Source organism: Cupressus sempervirens, chromosome 3 (genome assembly GCF_028749045.1).
Source record: "Cupressus sempervirens isolate cs-2001-9-10 chromosome 3, ASM2874904v1, whole genome shotgun sequence".
In the NCBI taxonomy this organism is placed as follows: Eukaryota; Viridiplantae; Streptophyta; class Pinopsida; order Cupressales; family Cupressaceae; genus Cupressus; species Cupressus sempervirens.
This window is the reverse complement of record NC_143120.1, coordinates 17650709-17672009: the sequence shown is the minus strand read 5'-3', so window position 1 is coordinate 17672009 and position 21301 is coordinate 17650709. Positions and strand designations below refer to the sequence as shown.

At 35.4% G+C, this 21301-nt stretch overlaps 1 protein-coding gene across 11 annotated transcripts in view; it reads left to right on the top strand.

Moving 5' to 3' along the window:
* LOC149564517 (alanine--tRNA ligase-like) overlaps positions 1-21301 on the top strand; it is a 48757-nt gene that overhangs the window by 11034 nt on the left and 16422 nt on the right. For 4 of the 11 annotated variants that reach the window (XM_089818066.1, XM_089818065.1, XM_089818064.1 and 1 more), the window contains exon 2: positions 6009-6068. In XM_089818066.1, the coding sequence (XP_089674192.1) occupies positions 6009-6068 (60 nt within the window). Of the gene's footprint in view, positions 1-4906; positions 5004-5261; positions 5381-6008; positions 6069-21301 lie in introns of all 11 variants that reach the window. The other 7 variants (XM_089818073.1, XM_089818072.1, XM_089818068.1 and 4 more) reach the window with 3 other exon arrangements.

Below are 21301 nucleotides of genomic sequence, written 5' to 3'. Positions count from 1 at the left end.
TTTTGGTTCGAATTCCATGGTATGTGGATTTTATTTTCTATAGTAAATACATTGATGATGTTTTAAGTTAAGAAATTTTGTTTAACTATTTTTTTTTACTGGTAAATCTCTTTCACATAAACATGATTATAACTGTCTTCCTACGAAATTGAAGTAATAACTGTATTCATTGAGTATGTTAGATGTTAATCGAGACCAGGGAACACAGGATGTTATAAAGATATTGATGTGATCAGAGATTTAGACGAAAGTAGAATAGATCAGAATAGATTAGAAGTGTTTGCAGAAGACTGAATTGATTCAGAGTGATAGAAGATTTTGCAGAAGACTATGAGTTGATTTAGAGTGATTTTGAGGTTTGTTTGACCAGGTTTTGACCAAGGTTGACCTTGGTTGACCAAAGTTGACTTTTGATGAAAAAGTTGAAAATTTTGAGAAAATGTTGATATGATGAGATTTTGAGATGAATATTGCATTAGAAAGATGGATAGTAGAAGCTTTTGTTCCCGTCGGTCTTAAAAATTTAAAATGCATTTTTTTGCTATTTAGGAGTGTCAGATTTAGATCTTGATCCTGAAAATGAGTTCAAAGCAGTCAAATAAGCGAAGGGAGTGATTTTCACGTCAATCGGTGCACTTTCCAAAATTAGGTCACACCCTATATAAGGCCCCAAAAGGTCATTTTCAATTCATTTGCACTTTTTGTCTTTTGTGAGGAGCTCTGAGTCACCATGGTAGTCCTCGTCCACTCACACAGATTTGAGCACTCCCGATGTCATTAGCGGCCAGCAAACTAGGGAGCACCTGTTAGTGATCGAAAGACCACCTTGTTAATTCAAATTTGACGAATTTTGATTGAATTTTGCATGTTTTTAATCATTTTTTTGTTGAGTCAACCGGTTCCTCGTGCGTGGGCCTGTTTTCTTGCATGGGTCGTGGAGGAAACTTGCACGAGACTTTGCTGGGAAGGCAAAGTCTTGCATCATGATAAACAATCTCTCGTGTCAGAGGAACCCATCGCTTGCATCGCAAACCCTAGAATAGGGTCCTTTCTTGCATCGTGGTGCGAGATCTCACATGACAGGATGTTCTCGTGCGAGAACTGCCCAAGTCTTGCACGACCACGGTGGGTGCCGGAAATGTATGTGTTAAATATGGGCCTCTAATTCAACCACACAATTCAACATGATCATTCCATGATGGATTTCATTTGAGAATAAACATTAGATTGTTCATCTTGAAGGACCCATGCACATTGATCTATTGCCTTCTATCTAGACAAGGTTTTAAGTTTTGCTCTCAGATTCGAGAGTTCAGTAACCAGACCAATCTATGAATGAAGGATTTGAGCCAAAATGTATGCAAGATTATACTATGTTTTTGAGATTTTCTTATGCAAATAGATATGAATCTAAGCTAAGATGAAATGCAGATTAATCTAAGAACAAGGCAAACAAAGTTAGTCTAAATGTATGCATCTTTTATTCTAAAATGAGAAAGCAAACTGAATAGTATGAAGAGCTTTGAATGCACAAATATTTGAGTACTCAAAATGACAGAGTTTCGTTACTCAATAATTGCATCCTCCAAAATCAGAGGCAAAAGGTCTCTTTTATAGAATCCTAGAACCAATCGACTGTTGAGATAGAAGTAGATGAACGGTTCAGATTAGAGGAGAATTCAGTTCAACTAGAAAGTTTCTATTATTGGAGGAGTTAACTGATTGCTTTTGGAGTGAATGATGTAGTTAACTATTTTATTTCCTTTTCTGATTTCAATTGACTCACAATTTTCAATTTAGAACTGGAGAGAATATTTGAAGATAATATTTGATTTATGTAATTATATGTGACCTCATATTTGAATAATTAAATTCTATAATTAGGATGAGGATATTCAATAAATCAAATATATTTAATTCTTTATGTCATGTGTATTAGCTAATGGGGGTGAATTTATTTAATTAAAGTGCTAGGACTTTTTGATGTGGGGAAAGGGGGAGTTTGCTCACATTCGTTCTTTGTTATGCAAATTGGTCACCTTGTTGTTTACTTTGAAGCCTTCCTTGAGACATGACAAAGATTTTAGGATATGAGGATTAAAAGCCTCTCTCGTGAAAAGTTTTGGCTTCTCATAAAGGCCTTATCCCATTACCAAAGTCACAAAACTTAAACAAATTTCATCGTTTTAGGGGTCTATGAAAGAGTTTTCGTTTGTCTTGCATCCCACTTTCATCATTCAGTTCATTGCAGGAATCCTAGGCGTAGAGGAATTTTGACCCTGATATGCTGATAAGTTCATGGTGAAGGTTTGAGATTTAGAGGATTCAGATCCTGGCATTGGGCTGAATTCACCCCATGTGAGGATTGATTTGATCATTGGGTGCAATTTCAATTCAACTCCCCCATTTCAATCCCTCAAGCATTCTTTCATATCCAAAATCAGTTAAGCTTGTCCTTATAATCGGCATGGTGGTCTTACAAAGACTTGCCATAGTCTGATCCTCAATCATTTTTGCTCAAAAGACTTGTTTCCACCTTCAAATTTTATTCAACTTTTTCTTCAATAATCACCATTAACCTTATTTAACCATTGGGAGTTGATGAATTTCAAAAGAAAATTTTACAATGAGGACCAAATATTTTTGATTTGGAGGATTGCTTTAGGGTGGAAATCATGCACATAGAGGAATACTGCCACCCTTGACATGCTTGGTTTTGATCAAAACTTCCCTCTTGCCTCAACATTTTCATCATTAACCCCTTCAATTTCCCCATTTTCATCCCCTAGTCGTCAATTTTTTCCACCCTCATGACTTGGGCACTTGATTCCTATCAAAGGTTGTGTTTTCCCTTGGGCGGAGATTTTTGAGAATAGAGAATTACCCTTGGGCGGAAATCTTGGGCTTGGAGGATTTTCACCACCTCTTGCTCTCTTACTTAACTTTGTCTTTGCACCACTTTACTTTCTTCAAGTTGCAACTATTTGTCAATTTGGTTTAAAGTGAGGTTCACGTGTATGCTTAAGTCTGATTTCCCACCTTGTTTCCAATTTAGCAATCTGATTGTCAACTTTCTTCTTGAGATTTGACTTCTATCATGCTAAGTTACCCATTCAATGATGTCAAGAATTAGCTATCGAGCCCCAAGGACTTGACTGATTTAACTCTTTGGCTTCATCAAGCTCTTCCCAAGGCTTGGAGGCTTGGAGACACTACCAACTAGGACTACTTAAGAGCATCTAAACCCACTACTCCTACTGTCAAAAGCAAAAGAGGGGGTTCCCATTTGCAATGGGGCAATGGTGTGAAAACCTCACAATAGTAAGCTAATTAAGTTGATTACAGACATACTTGCAATGTTTAAAAACTTTAAATTTTCCCACATTCAGTAGGAAGACAACGAAGAGGTGCATGCATTATCCAATGTGGTAGTGACATCAGAGGTGGAGGTGGAGTTGATGGTTTTTTCAGACCATAGGAAAGCACAAGCTAGTGAAATGATTTCAAGGCATTCAAACAAAGAGCTAGGTACAAGTGTCAATGCATCCACATTTACTTTGAGCTACTGATTGTTGTTATATGTGTGGAGAAAGTTAGTTGAAAGAAATCCTTTGCCTTCTTTCTCAAGATTTCTTACTAGTGATCTGATAGGACGTGGGAAGGTTTACTATCATAGTTGCAGGAAGTCGGGCAACTTCTTGTGAGAATGTCAAAGGTGATCATAGCCTTCTGGGGCAAGGTCTCACAAGATAGATTGAATAACATATTTGTTTCGAGGATGCTGAATTCCTGCATAAGCACCATTGTTCTTGGTGATGATTATTTGGATGTGTTAGGGAAGTATGGAACAAACATGGAGATTGCTTGTGTTTGGAATTGGGCTCAATTGCTAATTCAAGGTGGTTACAGACTCTGTGTGAGAGTAGTTGGTGTGTGTGGGGGGTGTGGCTTGATGACATTTTTGTCAGAATACCCATTGGTGTGGGTTTAGTGCAAAGAATGGAGGACTGGTTGTAAATTGGAGATGTGGAAGTACTGATTCATCCTTTTCTTCTGGAGTGCTTATGGTGATTGAGCGGTCCAGTGGGCAGCCGTGGGTATATGATTGAGCAGAATCAAAAGTTTCTTGCAAATCAGAGAAATTTGAGCTAGTTGAGGGGAGAATGAATTTGCGAAGGAGAATCCTAAGCGTTGACAAGGATGCCCTCCAAACAGTGGCAAGGTTAGGAGGCTGTCCCTACTTCACAAACGTTGTAGCTTTGTAGGGGTTGCCAGGTTTTCTCTGCACCCATTTTTTTGATTTGGGTTGTTGAACATTCTATATCTTGCCCTTTGGAATGTATTGCGCTATCAGTACTTTTGGTGCTCTTTTGTTTCGGGGGATAGCTCGAATATGGTCTTGGGTGGGGTGTGTAGCTGGGACAGGCTAATCTCCAGACAAAATACACTAAAGACAAAATAAAGTCAAACTTTTTTTTTCCAGATTCACGAAAACATAGTATTTTTTTCCAAATTTTTTGTTGTTTTCGACTACAAACTACGCAGATCATGAAGATCAAATGCTGAAATTTTCAGAAAAATACATGATATTTTCTAGTTTTTGAAAATTGGTCAACTGTACAGTTTGTCTCGAAGATAGCTGTGTCCAGCTAGCTGCTGTTGTTTTGGTACGGACTGTTGGTTTGGTGGGGCTTAGTTACGAACTTATATTATTACTGTACTATTTCTGCATCTCCTCTTTAAATTACTAATATAAAATACCATTTACCAGGAAAAAAAAAAATACACTCATGGCAGTGGCTTTAAGTTGAATGACATCTAAAAGTTTGTGTCCTACAATAGAGTTGGTTTCGCTCTCAATTCTCATCATAGCAAACTCTCATGAACTATTGCATGCACCTTGCAGGTAACGAGGGTCATGAATATGTCCTTACACATATTCTTCAGCGAGCAGTTCGATATGGACAGGAAGTTCTAAAAGCTCAGGAAGGGTTTTTTAGTGGGTAGGCAACTATATCTTCTGTTAAAAAAAAATGGTTTAGTAGTTTAGCAGTATTCTGTTTATATGTTGGAATGACTGTTTTTAATGTTATATGATGCAATATTTATGTGTGATTTTATTAAACATAGTTGTTTCTTTTTGAAGTTGACTGTTTCAATTTATGAGATTAGGCTTGAAAATTAAGATGTAATGCAGCCTGATGAATTTATTAAAAAGTGTAACTGATCTTGGTGACTAATTAGATAAATGGTCTGGCTAGGTTGTTGAGCACTGTTGTTAAAGTCATGGGTAAGACTTTTCCTGAACTGACAACATGAAAAGAAGAATAAGGAAATTATTGCAGAAGAGGAATTGAGCTTTGGGAGGACTTTGATCAAGGTAGTTTTGAGATCATCTGTTATGTCAATAAGTTTGTTAGTTTGTGCATGCATTGTGATTCTATGGCCTCACCTTTTCTTTTCAAGAAGTTGGGCTGCCTGCCCACATTTGATATGTCTAAGGGTTGATCAAAATATTTTTTGGAGCAAGTCAGTGGGTTTTATTGTTGTTCTAGTCACAAATTTCATCTTTTAAGGGTACTGGAGAAGAAAATTAATCTAAATCTATGGTCTCAAGTTTGGCTTCAAAGACCTGAAAATTATATAAAGGGCTTGGAGTTTTCAAAATTAATCCATAATAGCTTGTGATTATTGGCTTAAAGCAAAGCAAAGGAAATAGAATAAAGAAGGTGCATTCCTTGTGAGATTATTTGTTATTTGTTCTGGAGGAAGTTTGATGTCTTTTAACTCTAAAACTTGAATCCCTGTCTAACGTAGCTTTAGAGTGTTGGAAAGCCCATTACTCTAGTTAAAGCAAGAGCTTGTAATTTCTTCTTTTGTCACAGTACATCTTGAAATAGTTGCCTTATGTTGTGATTTAAGATCAATATATGAATTAACTACGTAGATTTCTATTGTGATTCTGATTGTTTTACTTTCTAAATGACCTTGCTTGTTTATGATTGCAGGGCATTGACAAATTCAAGAAGGCTGCACAAGAAGTTACAGATAACAAGCTTAGCAGGCAGGTGCAGTAATATCTGAGTAACTTTTGTCACAAAATAGCCTAATGCTAATGAAAAGAATAGAAGTATTTTTAATTGAGAGATAGGGTAAGAGTGATTTGAAAATTAAATATCGAAGTCAATGAGATGCATAACTATAAATAGTATTTAATGACTAGAAAATTGCATCAATAGATACAAGCATCAATGATAAACATCACAACAATTGAATGACTGACAAATACCATAATATTGTATGTTTGGATCAGGAATGCTAAAAATATGCATTTATCAATCTCATATGATTCAAATAATTATCCCAAGGCTAATAGATCACTAACGTTGCACTATGCACCATCAAAATGGAGGTTAAAAAGAAAAACTCAAGTTCAAAGTACAAATCATCTACTAATGCTTGCTCATGGATATAACACTGACCATTGCCTCTTAAGCTAGGCCCTTATTGGTTACTGACATTGTACCCTGCCACAGCTCTACCATCTGATTCTTTTGTATGATGAAATGTCTCGAAAGAGGTTCTGTTTAACTTTGCATCCTTGCTATATTTCGGCATTTTCCTATTCTGGGCTGTGTACTGAATAGCTGGCGCTCTTTTTCTTGGGCAGCTGCTAAAGTACTCTCACAACTATGCTTACAAGACATAGATCAGGAAAGCTTTTTTTTTCGTGGGACTCGGGCATAGAATTGGCATATAGACTTATTTAACATTATGTAAAGACTTAGCAAACTGATATCTACGCCCTATGCGAATATAATATCTATCCGGAATGAATCTCCTATCACCATCCATGTCACTAAATCAATCTGATAACTGAGCCCAATTCCTGCAGGTTGGTAGGAAACCGCTCTGATACCACTGTAAAATCTCCTACCTGGTTATGGCTTTGAGAAACACCCAATTCTTATACTAATCAGCTGCTTGACATTTCATCAAACATTTTGCAAGCAAACTTGAATCCTTTGAAATGCTAGATGATGCTATTTTGCTGGAATGTTAATTCAGGATTTTCAGAGTTAATCCAATTCCAGATAGGATTAATTTCTACTGCTCATCAAATTATAAGCTTAGCATACATTACTCCACTTTAAGATGATTTCAGAATAATGAAAAACAAGGGCGAATCTCCTTATTAATTTATTGCCTTAGCACAAATGGCAAATGCTATGCTAGCACATTACAATTACTTATAACAATAAACAGAGCTGCGGATATTCAATGATTACAAACTAATGAAAAACCTGTTATAGCTGTTGTATTTCAGATAATAGAACGAGTCCAAATGTTGTTACAGATTACATGTAGCTCCCACGATGATGCAGAAATATCCCACACTAGAGTGTGTATATCAGACAGAAGGTAGGCACCCAAGGAATCGCACCCAGTCCTCACATTATAGCCGCCCAAAACTCAGATGAATCATGCCACAAGTAGAAGACTAATGGTGTGCAATTGCAGAAGATTAAGTACCCCAACAACAGTCAACAACTACGTCCGGAATGCAGATTTAAACACCTAGTCTGGTCGCTATTAATTACAGCCCTGTAGGGTAATTTTACCCTCTCAATATGTAGCTCAATCCTCTGAAATAATCTCCCAGAATTGCTTAATACCACAAAACTGAAATACTAAATATATGGACGCTTGAATATGCAGATGTTCAACAGAAAATTTGCAGTGAATAAACCCTGAAATTTTCTTTGCAATTGCATATGAAATGTATGATCTCCAGCAAAATCCAAATGCCCAGATTTGGGAACATTAAATCAGAATTGCAATTTACCAGCAATCAGAAATTACAGTTACCAATCTCTCCCAAAATAAGATTGCCCTCTCAGCCCCAGTTGATACAGTAAGAGAAGACACTTTGATATTTCTTCAGCAGACACTTACTGCTTAGCTACAGTGGATACAGAAAGAGGAAGCACTGGGTTCAAACCCTTAGATCAACGCTTATACTTCAGCAAGGGCACAAAATCAACAACTCAAAAAACTCACATAACGACAAAAGCAAATAGATAATCAAATAATCGGATGACTTTCTCACAAAGAGCTCATATTTATAATCTTCAAATGCCCTTTTGTTTTCAAAATGTAACTTCACTTACTTCTCCAACACGACATAACTTACGTTTAATACTTGGTTTAGACATGCAATTAATTAAATAAATGCCTCCTGCTCATGATGACTCAACTCTCAACTTAAGTGAAATTAGAAAGTTAAATTATAACTTTATAATAAGCCATTTAATAATTTAATAATAACTTGGTCACGAAAAATGTAATAACTCCCAAAATATTCATTATTTAAATATGTCATTTGAACTAGGAGTCATGCCTATTATTTCTCCACATGACCAAATGCACTTTCCAAAAATAGAAAGGGTCCATTTCAATTAACACCCGACTTACCACAATTAGTAAGTACACAAAACTAAGCCCAAACAAAGTTCAATCTGAGCCAAATGAAGACCAACCAGTAATTTATTGAATTGTGGAGAAGATAAGACCCTCCCAAGCCAAGCCACTGCCTTAGAGGACCATCTATCCACCATAATTAACCTACGAGGATCACAATAATAGGCTAATCTCTCAAACTCCGATGCTGGCAAAAATAGGGATATTACAACTTTCTCATTAAGTATTGGAACCAAGAATGGCTGTATGCATATTACTATTGGCAAATGTTTTTTCCATGCTTCACACATGTTTTGATCTGTGATATTTACTAAGATCTTTCAATATAAGGTCAAGGCAATGGGCAACACAAGTAGTCTAGAACAAAGATGGGTGTCTATCCGTGAGAAGTGTACTTATATCCCTCTACATAATATTCTTCTCTTTCACTTTTATGGAGGTTTTTTTTAAAACATCTCAAATGAAATCATCCCTTTTTTAAACATCTCAAAGGAAATTTGAAATTGTTAATGTTATAGCTTTTGTCAGATTGAATTAATCAAAGAAAAGAAAATTGTATCAGTATATAAATGATTGTGTTTACATTACTCTTAATTGACAATATATATATATATATATATATATATAATTTAGTTAGATATTTAATAATATTTAATCAAGGGAAATATACTAAGTATTAAATTGACTAATTCATCGCCTTCTTCTGATTGACGAGACGTGTCTCATGGAGAGACATGCCCCTACGTGGACTTTGTCTACACAGGGACATGCCTCTCCATGAGACATGTCCCATTTGATATGTATATAATCTCATCAGGCTGCTCTTGGAAAGTACAGAATTTACAACAACAGTACCATTACAAGCAGCAATCCTCTCTAACACTTGCATACCATTTTGACAGCCCTGCACACGGAGAGTTATATCAGCACCATATCAAAGAGCGATTAGACATTGATTAAATTTTAGGTATTCCATCTGATCTCATTCCCTCAACATGGTATTATTGATGTAAAATTTGTTAATGGCAGAAATTCAGGGGGAGTGTTGGCAGTATTTAATTTCTGCTCACAAACATTGAGTCGTCTGCAGCCTTAGCCAACAATAGGAGACAATGTGCAGTTTAACTTCCAACCTCCCACAAATGGCAAATGCTAGCACATTACAATTAACTATAACAATAAATAGAGTTGCAGATATTCAATGATTACAAACTAATGAAAATTCTGTTATAGCTGTTGTATTTCAGATAATAGAATGACTCCAAATGTTGTTGCAGATTACATGCAGCTCCCATGATGATGCAGAAATATCCCACACTAGAGTGCATATATCAGACAGGAGGCAGGTACCCAAGAAATGACACCCAATCCTCACATTATAGCTGCCCAAAACTCAGATGAATCACGCCACAAGTAGAAGACTAATGGTGTGCAATTGCAGATGATTAAGTGCCCCAACAACAGTCAACAACTACGTTCAGAATGCAGATTTAAACACCTAGTCTGGTTGCTATTAATTACAGCCCTGTAGGGTAATTTTGCCCTCTCAATATGTAGCTCAATCCTCTGAAATAATCGCCCAGAAAATTTGTAGTGAATGAACCCTCATTGGCAACAAATATACTCGACACTAGAATACAACGATAAAATTCAGAGATAAGAAATTTTCTTTGCAATTGCATATGAAATGTACGATCTGCAGCAAAAACCAAATGCCTAGATTTGGGAACATTAAATCAGAATTGCAATTTACCAGCAATCAAAAATTACAGTTACCAATCTCTCCCAAAACAAGATTGCCCTCTCAGCCCCAGTTGATACAGTAAGAGAAGACACTTAATATTTCTGCAGCAGACAATTGCTCCTTAACGACAGTGGATACAGAAAGAGGAAGCACTTGGATCAAACCCTCATATCAACCCTTATATTTCAGCAAGGGCACAAAATCGACAACTCAGATTACTTACAGAACCACAAAAGCAAATAGATAATCAAATAATCAGATGATTTTCTCACAAGGAGCTCATATTTCTAATCTCCAAATGCCCTTTTGAATTCAAAATGTAACTTCACTTACGAAGCTTCTCCAACACAACATAACTTAGTAACATAAAATACTTGGCTTAGACATGCAATTAATTAAATAAATGGCCACTTCTCATGATGACTCAACCCTCAAGTGAACTTATAAAGTTAAATCATAACTTTATAATAAGTCATTTAATGATTTAATAATAATTTGGCTGCTAAAAATATAATAACTCCCAAAATATTTATCATTTAAATATGCCATTTGAAATAGGAGTCATGCCTATTATTTCTCCACATGACTAAATGCACTTTCCAAAAATAGAAAGGGTCCATCTCAATTAACACTTGACTTACCACAATTAGTAAGTATACAAAACTAAGCCCAAATAAAGTTCAATCTGAGCCACATGAAGACCAACCTGTAATTTACTGAATTGTGGAGAAGACAAAACCCTCCCAAGCCAAGCCGCTGCCTTAGAGGACCATCTATCCACAATAATTAAACTAGAAGGATCACAATAATAGGCTAATCTCTCAAACTCTGATGTTGGCAAAAATAGGGACATTACAACTTTCTCATTAAGTTTTGGATCCAAGGATGGCTGTATGCATATTACTATTGGCAAATGTTTTTTCCATGCTTCACACATGCTTTGATCTGTGAGATTTTACTAAGATCTTTCAATATAAGGTCAAGGCAATGGGCCACACAAGTACTCTAGAACAAAGATGGGTGTCTATCCGTGATAAGTGTACTTGTATCCCTCTACACAACATTCTTCTCTTTCACTTTTATGGAGGTCTTTTAAACATCTCAAATGAAATCATCCCTTTTTTAAACATCTCAAAGGAAATTTGAAATTGTTAATGTTATAGCTTCGGTTAGATTGAATTAATCAAAGAAAAAAAAATTGTATCGGTATATAAATGATTGTGTTTACATTACTCTTAATTGACAATTATATATATATATAAAAAATTTAGTTAGATATTTAATAATATTTAATCAAGGGAAACGTACTAATTATTAAATTGACTAATTCATCACCTTATTTTGATTGATGAGGCGTGTCTCATGGAGAGACATGCCCATACGTGGACTTTGTCTACATAGGGACATGCCTCTCCATGTGACATGTCCCGTGTGATATGTATATAATCTCATCAGGCTGCTCTTGGAAAGTACATAATTTACAACAATAGTACTATTACAAGCAGCAATCCTCTCTAACACTTTGTTGTGTAGTTTTCACACCATCACCCCAAAATTTTGGGGACCCCCTTTTTTCAATTGCCTTGGCAATAAATAATTTTTTGAAGTTGTCCAAAAAATTTTTCGATTTTAGAAAATTTTATGTCTTGGACACCTTCAGGCCAGGGGTGAAGAGGTTTAGGTTTGTTTTTTTAACTCGGTTTTAAGCTTGATTTTTTGGAACGAGTAATTTTATCCTTAGGCCGAACAAATTTCAAAGAACTATACTTGGCAGGATAAAATTACAAAATTTTGGGGACTTAGACGATTTTATTTTGAAAATTGGATATAATTGTATAATCTTTAGCGTTTTCAAAATAATTTTTTAGATTTATTTGTTTCGGAAAATTTTAAATTTTTGGTAAAAATTGATTTTGTAATGGTGAAATTGAATTGAAAATCAATTTTGGATGCAAGGAAAAAATGATTTATTTTTCTTTAAAAAATTTAAATTGCATAGTAAAATCTATTTAAATTAAATTGCAAAAATTGGCATTAAATGGGTTAAATTTGCCTTGAAGATTTTAAAATATTTAAAGAAATTAGTAATTAAAATTGAAAAAATCGATTTTGGGCTTGCCAAATCCAATTTTTAATGATATATTAATTACTAAATCGTCATTAAATGAAAACGTTTAGCATCTCCGAGGCTTTATTAATTTTACTTTTGCAATTTTGGTCTAATCGACAATCTAATAATGCAAATCTCATTGTGGCAAAATTAATTTTTGACTTATCATTTAATTGGGACCAGATTGTGCACTAATTAATGTTTTTTGTATTTTTTTCCTCTCCTAAGTGCAAATCGGCCAGTTAGGGAAGGCAAGTGAATTGGGTATAAGAAGACTCTCCTTCCCCTTGTCTCCTCATTCTTCCATCTACCTCTTCCATGCTTGGAGTAGCTCTTCCTCCTTGAACGATTTTGGCAAAGGGCAGATTTGCATATGGGAGTAGCTCTTCTTCCTTGGCATTTTTTTTTATAGGGTAGTTCTTGGCGATTTTTATAAGGTAGATTTGATTTTCCTTGCCCTGGAGGATTCTTGATTGATGTCTGATTTTCATAGAGAGCTACAAATTTTGTGGAGTTGCGGTTTTTATGGAGCCGAATTTTGTGGAGCTGCAATTTTTGTGGAGTCGAAATTTGTGAAAGTCTGATTTTCTTGAGGAGCTGCGATTTTGCATCAGATTTGGACAGTATTATTTGGCAAAGGAAATAGTTGATTAAAGTTTGATTTTTTGGCACATGCATGGGCAATTTCAAGTAGGTAGAATTTTGATTTCTTCAGCTAGGGCATCAATATTCGCAAGGGGCTTGAAATTCTTAGGTTTGATCCAAAATTCCAAAGAAAACCCAGCCAATAGTAGAGGTAAGTTCAATTCATTTAGAGTTGAAAGTGGTCTTTAAGTGGATTTCGCTTTTTTGTTCTTGTCTAGTTTTGCTTTTCTTGGTTCTTCTTGCATTCATCATCCACCACTTCATCATCCCATCCTAGGTTGAAGATTAGAGATTGATAAGTGTAGAATTCATGATAGAGCATTTGGCGAAGCAAAAATAAGTGAAACCACCCTAGGTTGAAGTTGGGAGATATAAGTGTAGTCCATCCTAAGGTAACGAAGGGGTAGAAATAAGTGGTAGTCCCACCCCTAGGTTGAAAATTAGAGATTGATAAGTGTAGTGATAAGACTTGGCGAGGCAAAAATAAGTGTAGAATTTATTGATAGGAAGAAGGTTGGAGATCGATAAGGGTAGTCTATATCACTTAGAACGAAGGGGCAAAAATAAGTGTTTAGGATGGTAGATGTTAGTGCAAGCAAGAACCCTAAGGGAACAAATACTGAGAAAGACAAAGAGGATATGATGTCCAAAACAACTTTCTTCTCGAAAACGAGGCGAATAATTGATACCAATGTTGGTACAGTAAATATGATACAGGTAAAGGACAGACTAAAGGAAGAACAATTCCCCATGGCAAAGATCTACAAAAGTAGAATTGGCTGCACGAAGGAAAGAAAGGAGTCACCAGATCATCAAGGCTCACAGTGGCAGACTTCAAATCAGAGTATGGAGATCTCATGGTGCTTCTCAGCTAGATCATGAGCCTAGCTCAAGGTATGCAATCCGAAAACTAGATGTACTTCTTTATTGATGAAATTGCAAATGGAAGGGGCAAATTTGATTGGGCTAGAATTATAAGTGAAAATCTAGAATTACAACTTAGGGCAGTGCAAAACTAGAAGCAATTCCACATGGGGTCCTAGCCCTTCTAGTTGATTGCGAGCTGGCAAAGGTTGAAATGCGAGCTTTGGCGAAGAATGAAATCGGGTGAAGGGCGAATTTGATTGAAGATTAAGATTCAAGAAGCCCTGCAATTTCAAGAAAGAGCGGATTAGTAGAAGAGATTTGAAAATATTTGAGGCTAGGCAAGGCTTGTCTATTCGTGCAAGCTAGCTTGGTTGAATTCAAATGGTAAGGTTGGAAGACTAGGAAGGCAAGGATAATGGGGGAGATTAAGTTCGATTTCAAGGTTGTGGCCAAGAGCAAGGCTGTCAAGTTGCAAAGAAGTTCGCATCCAGGGAAGCCATCGAGGCCAAGACAAGATTACCCCAAGTGCATGAAGACCTCATCCTTTCAGGGTCAGGACATCAAGTACAAGCAAGTGGTGATGAGAAAGTTTCTAAGGACAAGCTCAAGCATCCAAGGCTTCACCTTATCTCAAGGATTGAATAGATTTATAAGATAAGGTTGATGAGGTGGCACTTTCATGTGCATGCAATCAAATCATGCCAAGTGTCCTATGTTCTCATTGGTTGACAAATTATTGTAATTTTCTCATTGGCCCACAAAGTTGGTGCCCTCATGTAATTGGTTGAATAATGGTAACCCTAATTAGGGTTTGTAAGATATAATCTTGGCCCTTGATTTTGCCGCTTAATCTCGGCCATTCATTGTAATTTGGAGCCTCTATATAAGGCCATTCTGCTCTCATTTGTGAGGGAGTGATGTTGGAGAATTGTTGCCAAAATACTATCAAAATTGTTCTCTATTCATTGTTGTGGCTTGCATGGTGGATATGCATGAGCATTTTGGTGTATTGCATGGTTCTTCTCATCTCTCAAATTAAAAGTAGGATTTCATTTCATGTTGCTAGAGTAGAAGTAGATGGCTAATTGTATGGTGATATTAATAAATGTTTGATAGGGATCTATAATTAGGCCACTAGCATCCTAGCGGCTTGTTGGGGAAGCCTTGTGCGGTAAACTAGTTCTTTTTCCTTTTAATCATTGCATCTATGAGGGTGGAGCCGCTGGTAAACTGTCATTAGATTTGATCCCTGTCCATTTGGTAATCTTTCCATTCATAGGAGTAGGAGTAGAATAGCGAGTAGTTGATTAGTTGAGGTTTTGAAGAAGGTTAAGAAATCATAAGCCATTCGAACACTCACCCTCCATCACCATCAACATCATTTGGCACTAGTACTGAATCACCATTATCATCATCCCAAAATCCAAGTTGTCCTTGAAGGAATAACATAAGCCCGCCTACGTGATTACCAACAAATCACATCGATATACTGAGTTAGTATCCACAGGTGTAAGGAACATTGGAGTTATTCTCATGTCCCATGAGTATTAACTTTTCAAGAGAGGAATTGTGTGTTTGATACTCCATATTAGATATGCAATTGCTAATATGTTATGTGGTATAAAAACTGACATCAACACACTTGCATACCATTTTGACTGCCCTGCATAAGGCGAGTTATATCAGCACCATATCAAAGAGTGATTACACATTGATTGAACTTTAGGTATTCTTGCAACATATCTCAATATCATTTTTCCAACTTGCCAGTGAGAATTTTGAGTTGACTCCATGAACCTTGAGATCACACTTACACCGTACATGATATCTAGCCTCATAGCTGTGATATAAATTAAACTTTCAACGAGTCTTCTAAACATAATTGGATCAACATTTGATCTCTTTTCCTCCTTGCTAAGTTTTGTTCCTATTGCAACTAGAGTTGATATTCAATTGCAATTTATCATTTTAAATCTCTTCAAAACATCCTTATATACTTGGATTGACAAATGAAGATACCTCTGTCATATTGAATAACTTCAATGCCTAAGAAGTATCTCATCAACCCCAAATCTATCATTTCAAATTCTTTCATCATTTTTGACTTGAATATGTCTATTGATAGATTTCCAGCAAATATTAAGTCATCGACATACAAACACACAATCAAAATTTGACCTTCCTTATTAGTCTTTACATACAATGTGGGCTCATTGTTACTTCTATTGAATTGATTACTTATATGTATGAATCAATTCTTTTATACCAAGCTCTAGGTGCTTGTTTCAAACCATAAAGTGCCTTGTTTAATTTATATACTGTCTACATGCCTACAAACCTCATAACCAAGTGGTTGTTTAACATAAACTTCTTCATCAAAAAAACCATTCAAAAAGGTTGATTTTACATCCATTTGATACACTTTCCAATTATTTTGTGCAGCTATTACTGAAATAGTTCGAACTATGTCAAGTTTAGCAATTGGAGCAAATGTTTCATTATAATCAACCCCATATTGCTGTGAAAAACCTTTAGCAACTAACCTTGTCTTATGCTTAACAATTTCACCTTTTTCATCAAATTTAGTTTTGTAGACCTATTTGACTCCTATACATTCTTTTCGTTTAGGTAAATCCATTAATTCCCATGTTTTATTCTTTTCAATAGACTCAAATTCTTCATTCATTGTCTTGATCCATTTATCTTCTTTAATTGCTTCTCCAAAATACAATAGATCGCAAGAAAATAAAGCAAACTTGGAGCATATGTCAACATTCTCTTCTTCTTGATCATATATCTCTTTTAAGCTTCTTGTTTTCTTACCTTTGTATCTTGGTTTTGAGAATGTAGAATCATTCATCACTTACATTTGAATCTGGAGGTGATGCTCCTTGCACAAAGTTCCTTGGTGGAGTATTGGGTTGTGTTTGAGTCCCCTGTTCCTTTAATTCAACATCACTTTGTAATATTTGTGCTCCTCTTGTGACTTGTTTGTTATCATTTCCATCTCATGAATCTTCTTCTTCAAATTTAACATCCCTGCTAATGATCAATTCTTTTGAAATAGGTTTATACAATCTATAAGCTTTTGATTCTTCACTATAACCAATAAAGATACATTTTTCACTTTTATCATCCAATTTCCTTATCAATTCAAATGAAACCAATGAATAAGCAACATATCCAAAAACCCTAAAATGGAATACATTGTGTTTCTTACCATTACATGCCTCCTGTGGAATTTTGTTCTTAACACTTTTTGTAGGACTCCTGTTCAAAATGTATACAACACATGCTACTGCGTCTACCCAAAACTCATTGGATAGATTTTTGGCCTTCAACATACTCCTTGCAATTTCCATCATGGTTTTGTTCTTCCTCTCTGCTACACCATTTTGTTGTGGTGTGTACCTTGTGGTAAATTGCTTCATAATTCCATGACATCTGCAAAAGTCTAGAAATTCATTAGAACTGAATTCGCCACCTCTATCAGATCATAATACCTTGATGTATAGGCCACTTTGTTTTTCAACCAAAATTTTAAACACCTTGAGTTTTTTAAAAGCTTCACTCTTTTGTTTGAGAAAGTATATTCAAGTCTTTCTGCTAAAATCATCAATAAATGTTAAGAAATATATGCTTCCTCCTAAAGATGGAGTTTGCATAGGTCCACATATATCAGTGTGAACTAGTTCCAATGGTGCTCTTGCTCTACATGAACCTCCTACCGGAAAGCTTTCTCTATGTTGTTTTGCCAATTTACAACTTTCACATGAACTTGGTGGTTGCACTATTTGAGGTAACCCTTTCACCATATTTTTCTTTTGTAATAAGCTCAAAGCATCAAAATGGAGATGACCATACCTCAAATGCCATAGCCATGAATGGTCTAAGAATACTGTCTTGAAATTGACTTCTTCTGCTTCTTGAATGCAATGAATCTAGAGCAGGAACATTTGATTTTGTGTCACATTGACCCTTGCAATTAACCTGCCACCAGATTTTCTATCCAAGATTGCACAAACATCATTATCGAAGAACACTCTGTAACCTTTTTGCACTAATTGTCCAACACTCACAAGATTATGTTTTAGTCTAGGCACAAAATACACATTAGGAATATTTCTTTTTCCTCCATTTTCAGTCAAGACATTTATAACACCTTTTCCCATTATAGAGACTTTACTATCATTTCCCAGCTTTACTTCAAATTTTACAGAATCATCCAAACTAGCAAATAAATCTTTATTTTCAGTCATATGGTTACTATATCCACTATCTAGGAACCATATATCACAAGAATTTTCTTAAGCAACATTGCAAGTTATGAATAAACTTCTTGAATTTTTATTAGATACATTTGAGTAATTAGCATCATTCTTTTCCAACCTCTTCTTGTTTCTTTCTACATTCACTTGCAAAATGACCAAATCTCTTACAATAATGACATTGAATTTAAGATTTATCAAACCTTGATGATGAGTCCTAGAATGGACTTCTCCCACATCCTTTGTTCGAACTCTAAATGGATTGATTTGTTCTTTTTTCTTTATTTGGACTTACACATCCATCTATGCTTCTACCTCTTTCTCTTTCTCTGTAGTTTGATCTTCCTCTTCCTTTGCCAAAAGATACCTGTAATCTAAAAACATTCTCCAAAGAAGAATTGTTATTTATGTTCATTCTTGATTCATGAGATAAAAGTGAACCCATTAACTCATTAATAGAGTGTTGTTAAATCCTTAGATTCTTCAATGACAACAACAATGGCATCAAATTTTTTAAGCAAACTACGAAGTATCTTTTCAACAACCTTTTGATCACAAATCATCACCATATGATCTAATCTGATTAACCACATTCATTACTTGATTTAGAAATTGATCAACCAAGTTTGAATCCTTATACAAATTTTCTCAAAATTATGCCTTAAAGTTTGCAATTTAGCAACCTTAACTTTTGATGTCCGCTGATATGCTGCTTCTAAAATATCCCATGCTATCTAAGATTTTTTAGCTGTAGAGACCTTAGGAAAAATTGAATCATCCAAAGATTGTTGAATTAGGAACATGCTTTAGCATCTTTTTTCCTATTAACTTGTAATTTATCTTTTTCATCTTGTGATAATTCAGATTCATCTTGTGGTTCATTAAAACCGTTTTGAATAAGATCCCATATGCCTTGAGAAAAAAATAATGTTTTCATTTTTATAGCCCAAAACTCATAATTTTGACCAGAAAATATTGGAATTTGTGGTTGAGCTATATTGCTTCCTAATGCCATAATAATACTCACAGTTACAACTGCAGTTTACAATTTTATGCTTTAGAAAGCAAAACCATCAAACAAGTCTAAGCCAGTGACATATAGCTTAAACAAACAACACTACAATATTTATTTTCCCCTTTTAACAAATATCTTCTCAATAGATTTCCATCTTTTTTGAAATTTGATTCATACCTTCTCTCAAGCATTACACTCACAACTTTTGACAGTCATGTTTAGATCTGCATAGCAAATAGTCTCGAGCTTTAGAAAATTGTTTAAATCTACAATCAATCAAATATTAGAAACCTCATTTAACTCCTACAAAAGTTGTAAAAACCAACAAATACTTTTCCTTCACTCAAGACTCTGATACCAATATATACAGAAAAAACTGTATTCAATGCCTTGTTGAATGCATTACATAAAGCCTCTATTTATAGAGGTCTGACAACTCTCTGAATACCAAACACACTCATTACATGAAATATAATATTACTATATTGCAATTAATTTGGGCGGCTAGCGGCAGTGGGAGGTTGGAAGTCAAACGGTGCATTGTCTCTTATTGTCGGCTAAGGCTACCAATGGCTCAATGTTTATGAGCAGAAATTAAATACTGCCAAGAGGTTGGTCGTTGGGAATTAAGCATGATTGAATACAAGGATACAACACTAGTGACATTTGATATACATTATTTGTTATGGGGTGATCAACTCTATTTAAAGGAATGTTGGTTTATACCATATGTAGCTCAAATTTCAATAATAGTGTGCCTCGTTGAATGCCCACTTTGGGAGAAGACTTAGATTTTCTGCTGCTTGTGAGTTAGCCTGAGATTTGCATGTGGTGACTATTTAGTCAACGTCATGGTGAAATTTGAGGTGACTATAGCAGAAGATAATACTTCTTATATTGCAGAAGATGATATAATTATCACAGACTAAGCCTTATTGACAACAAACTAGGCCTTATTGACAGCGAATTAGAATTGTTGACAACAAGCTAGAACTGTGAACAGATCACCAGTTCTTTACAGAGTCCTATTAGAACTCAAACTATGACTTTTTTTGTTGATTTATTCCAACACTCGCCTTAATCAACAAGGGAATTAAGATGCACTTCTGACATATCTCTACATTTTACAAACTTTATTTTTCCCAATGACTTTGTGAATACATCAGCCATATTATCATTTGTGTTGCAATATTGCAGCTCTATTTCTTGAGAGTGAACTTTCTCTCTTACAAAATGATGTTGAGTTTCAATGTGCTTTGATCTTGCATGATAAATTGGATTATTGGCCAGCTTGATTGTACTTTGATTGTCACATTTGATTGGAGTAGGTCCATCTTGCTTTTGTCCCATATCTTCAAGAATTCTCCTTAGCCAAATTGCTTCACAGGTAGCACTGCACAATGTTTTGTACTCAGCTTCAGTAAATGAAAGAGAAATAGTTGGTTTCTTTTTGCTAGTCCAAGAAACAACACCTGATCCTTTGTTGAATGCATAACTAGTTGATTTACGATCATCTGGATCTCTTGCCCAATCAGAATCAGAGTAACCTGTCAACTCAACATTCAAATGTTTAGTATAATCAATAACAAAAGATATGGTGCCTTGTAGGTATTGAAGAACTCTTTTTGTTGCATTCCAATGGACCTTGAGAGGATTAGTCATGAATTGGCTAAGTATGCTGACAGAATATGAAATATTAGGTCTTGTAGTGGTCATGTAGTGCCTCTCCCATTTGACTTTTGTTAATCGTCTTGATGGATGCAACCTTGTTGATCTTTTGTTGTGATGGATCATGATTGTGACCATGAGTGGTCTACACCGTTGAGGTGTTTGGATTTATGTTTCTGCATTAGTTGCTTTGTTTATGCTTTGACTGATTTAGGAGATTATGATATGATTTATGGTTCACTAAGGTTTGTGCTAGAGCTTACCAGGATCGATGTGGTATCATGAGGTTGTTCCGTGATTACCTTGAGATGTGTGCAGAGATTGCACTGTGTACTATTACCATGCTACATTGGACTAGGTTCCTGTAGCAGTGGGTAGTCATGTTTATGACTGTGTTCGCTTATGTGTTTTAAGTGCCCTTTTAATGTTTCTTAAACAATCATTATTAAATGCTTAAGTAATTAGAAATGGATTGTTCATGTTGGATTACTTGGTTATGTGTT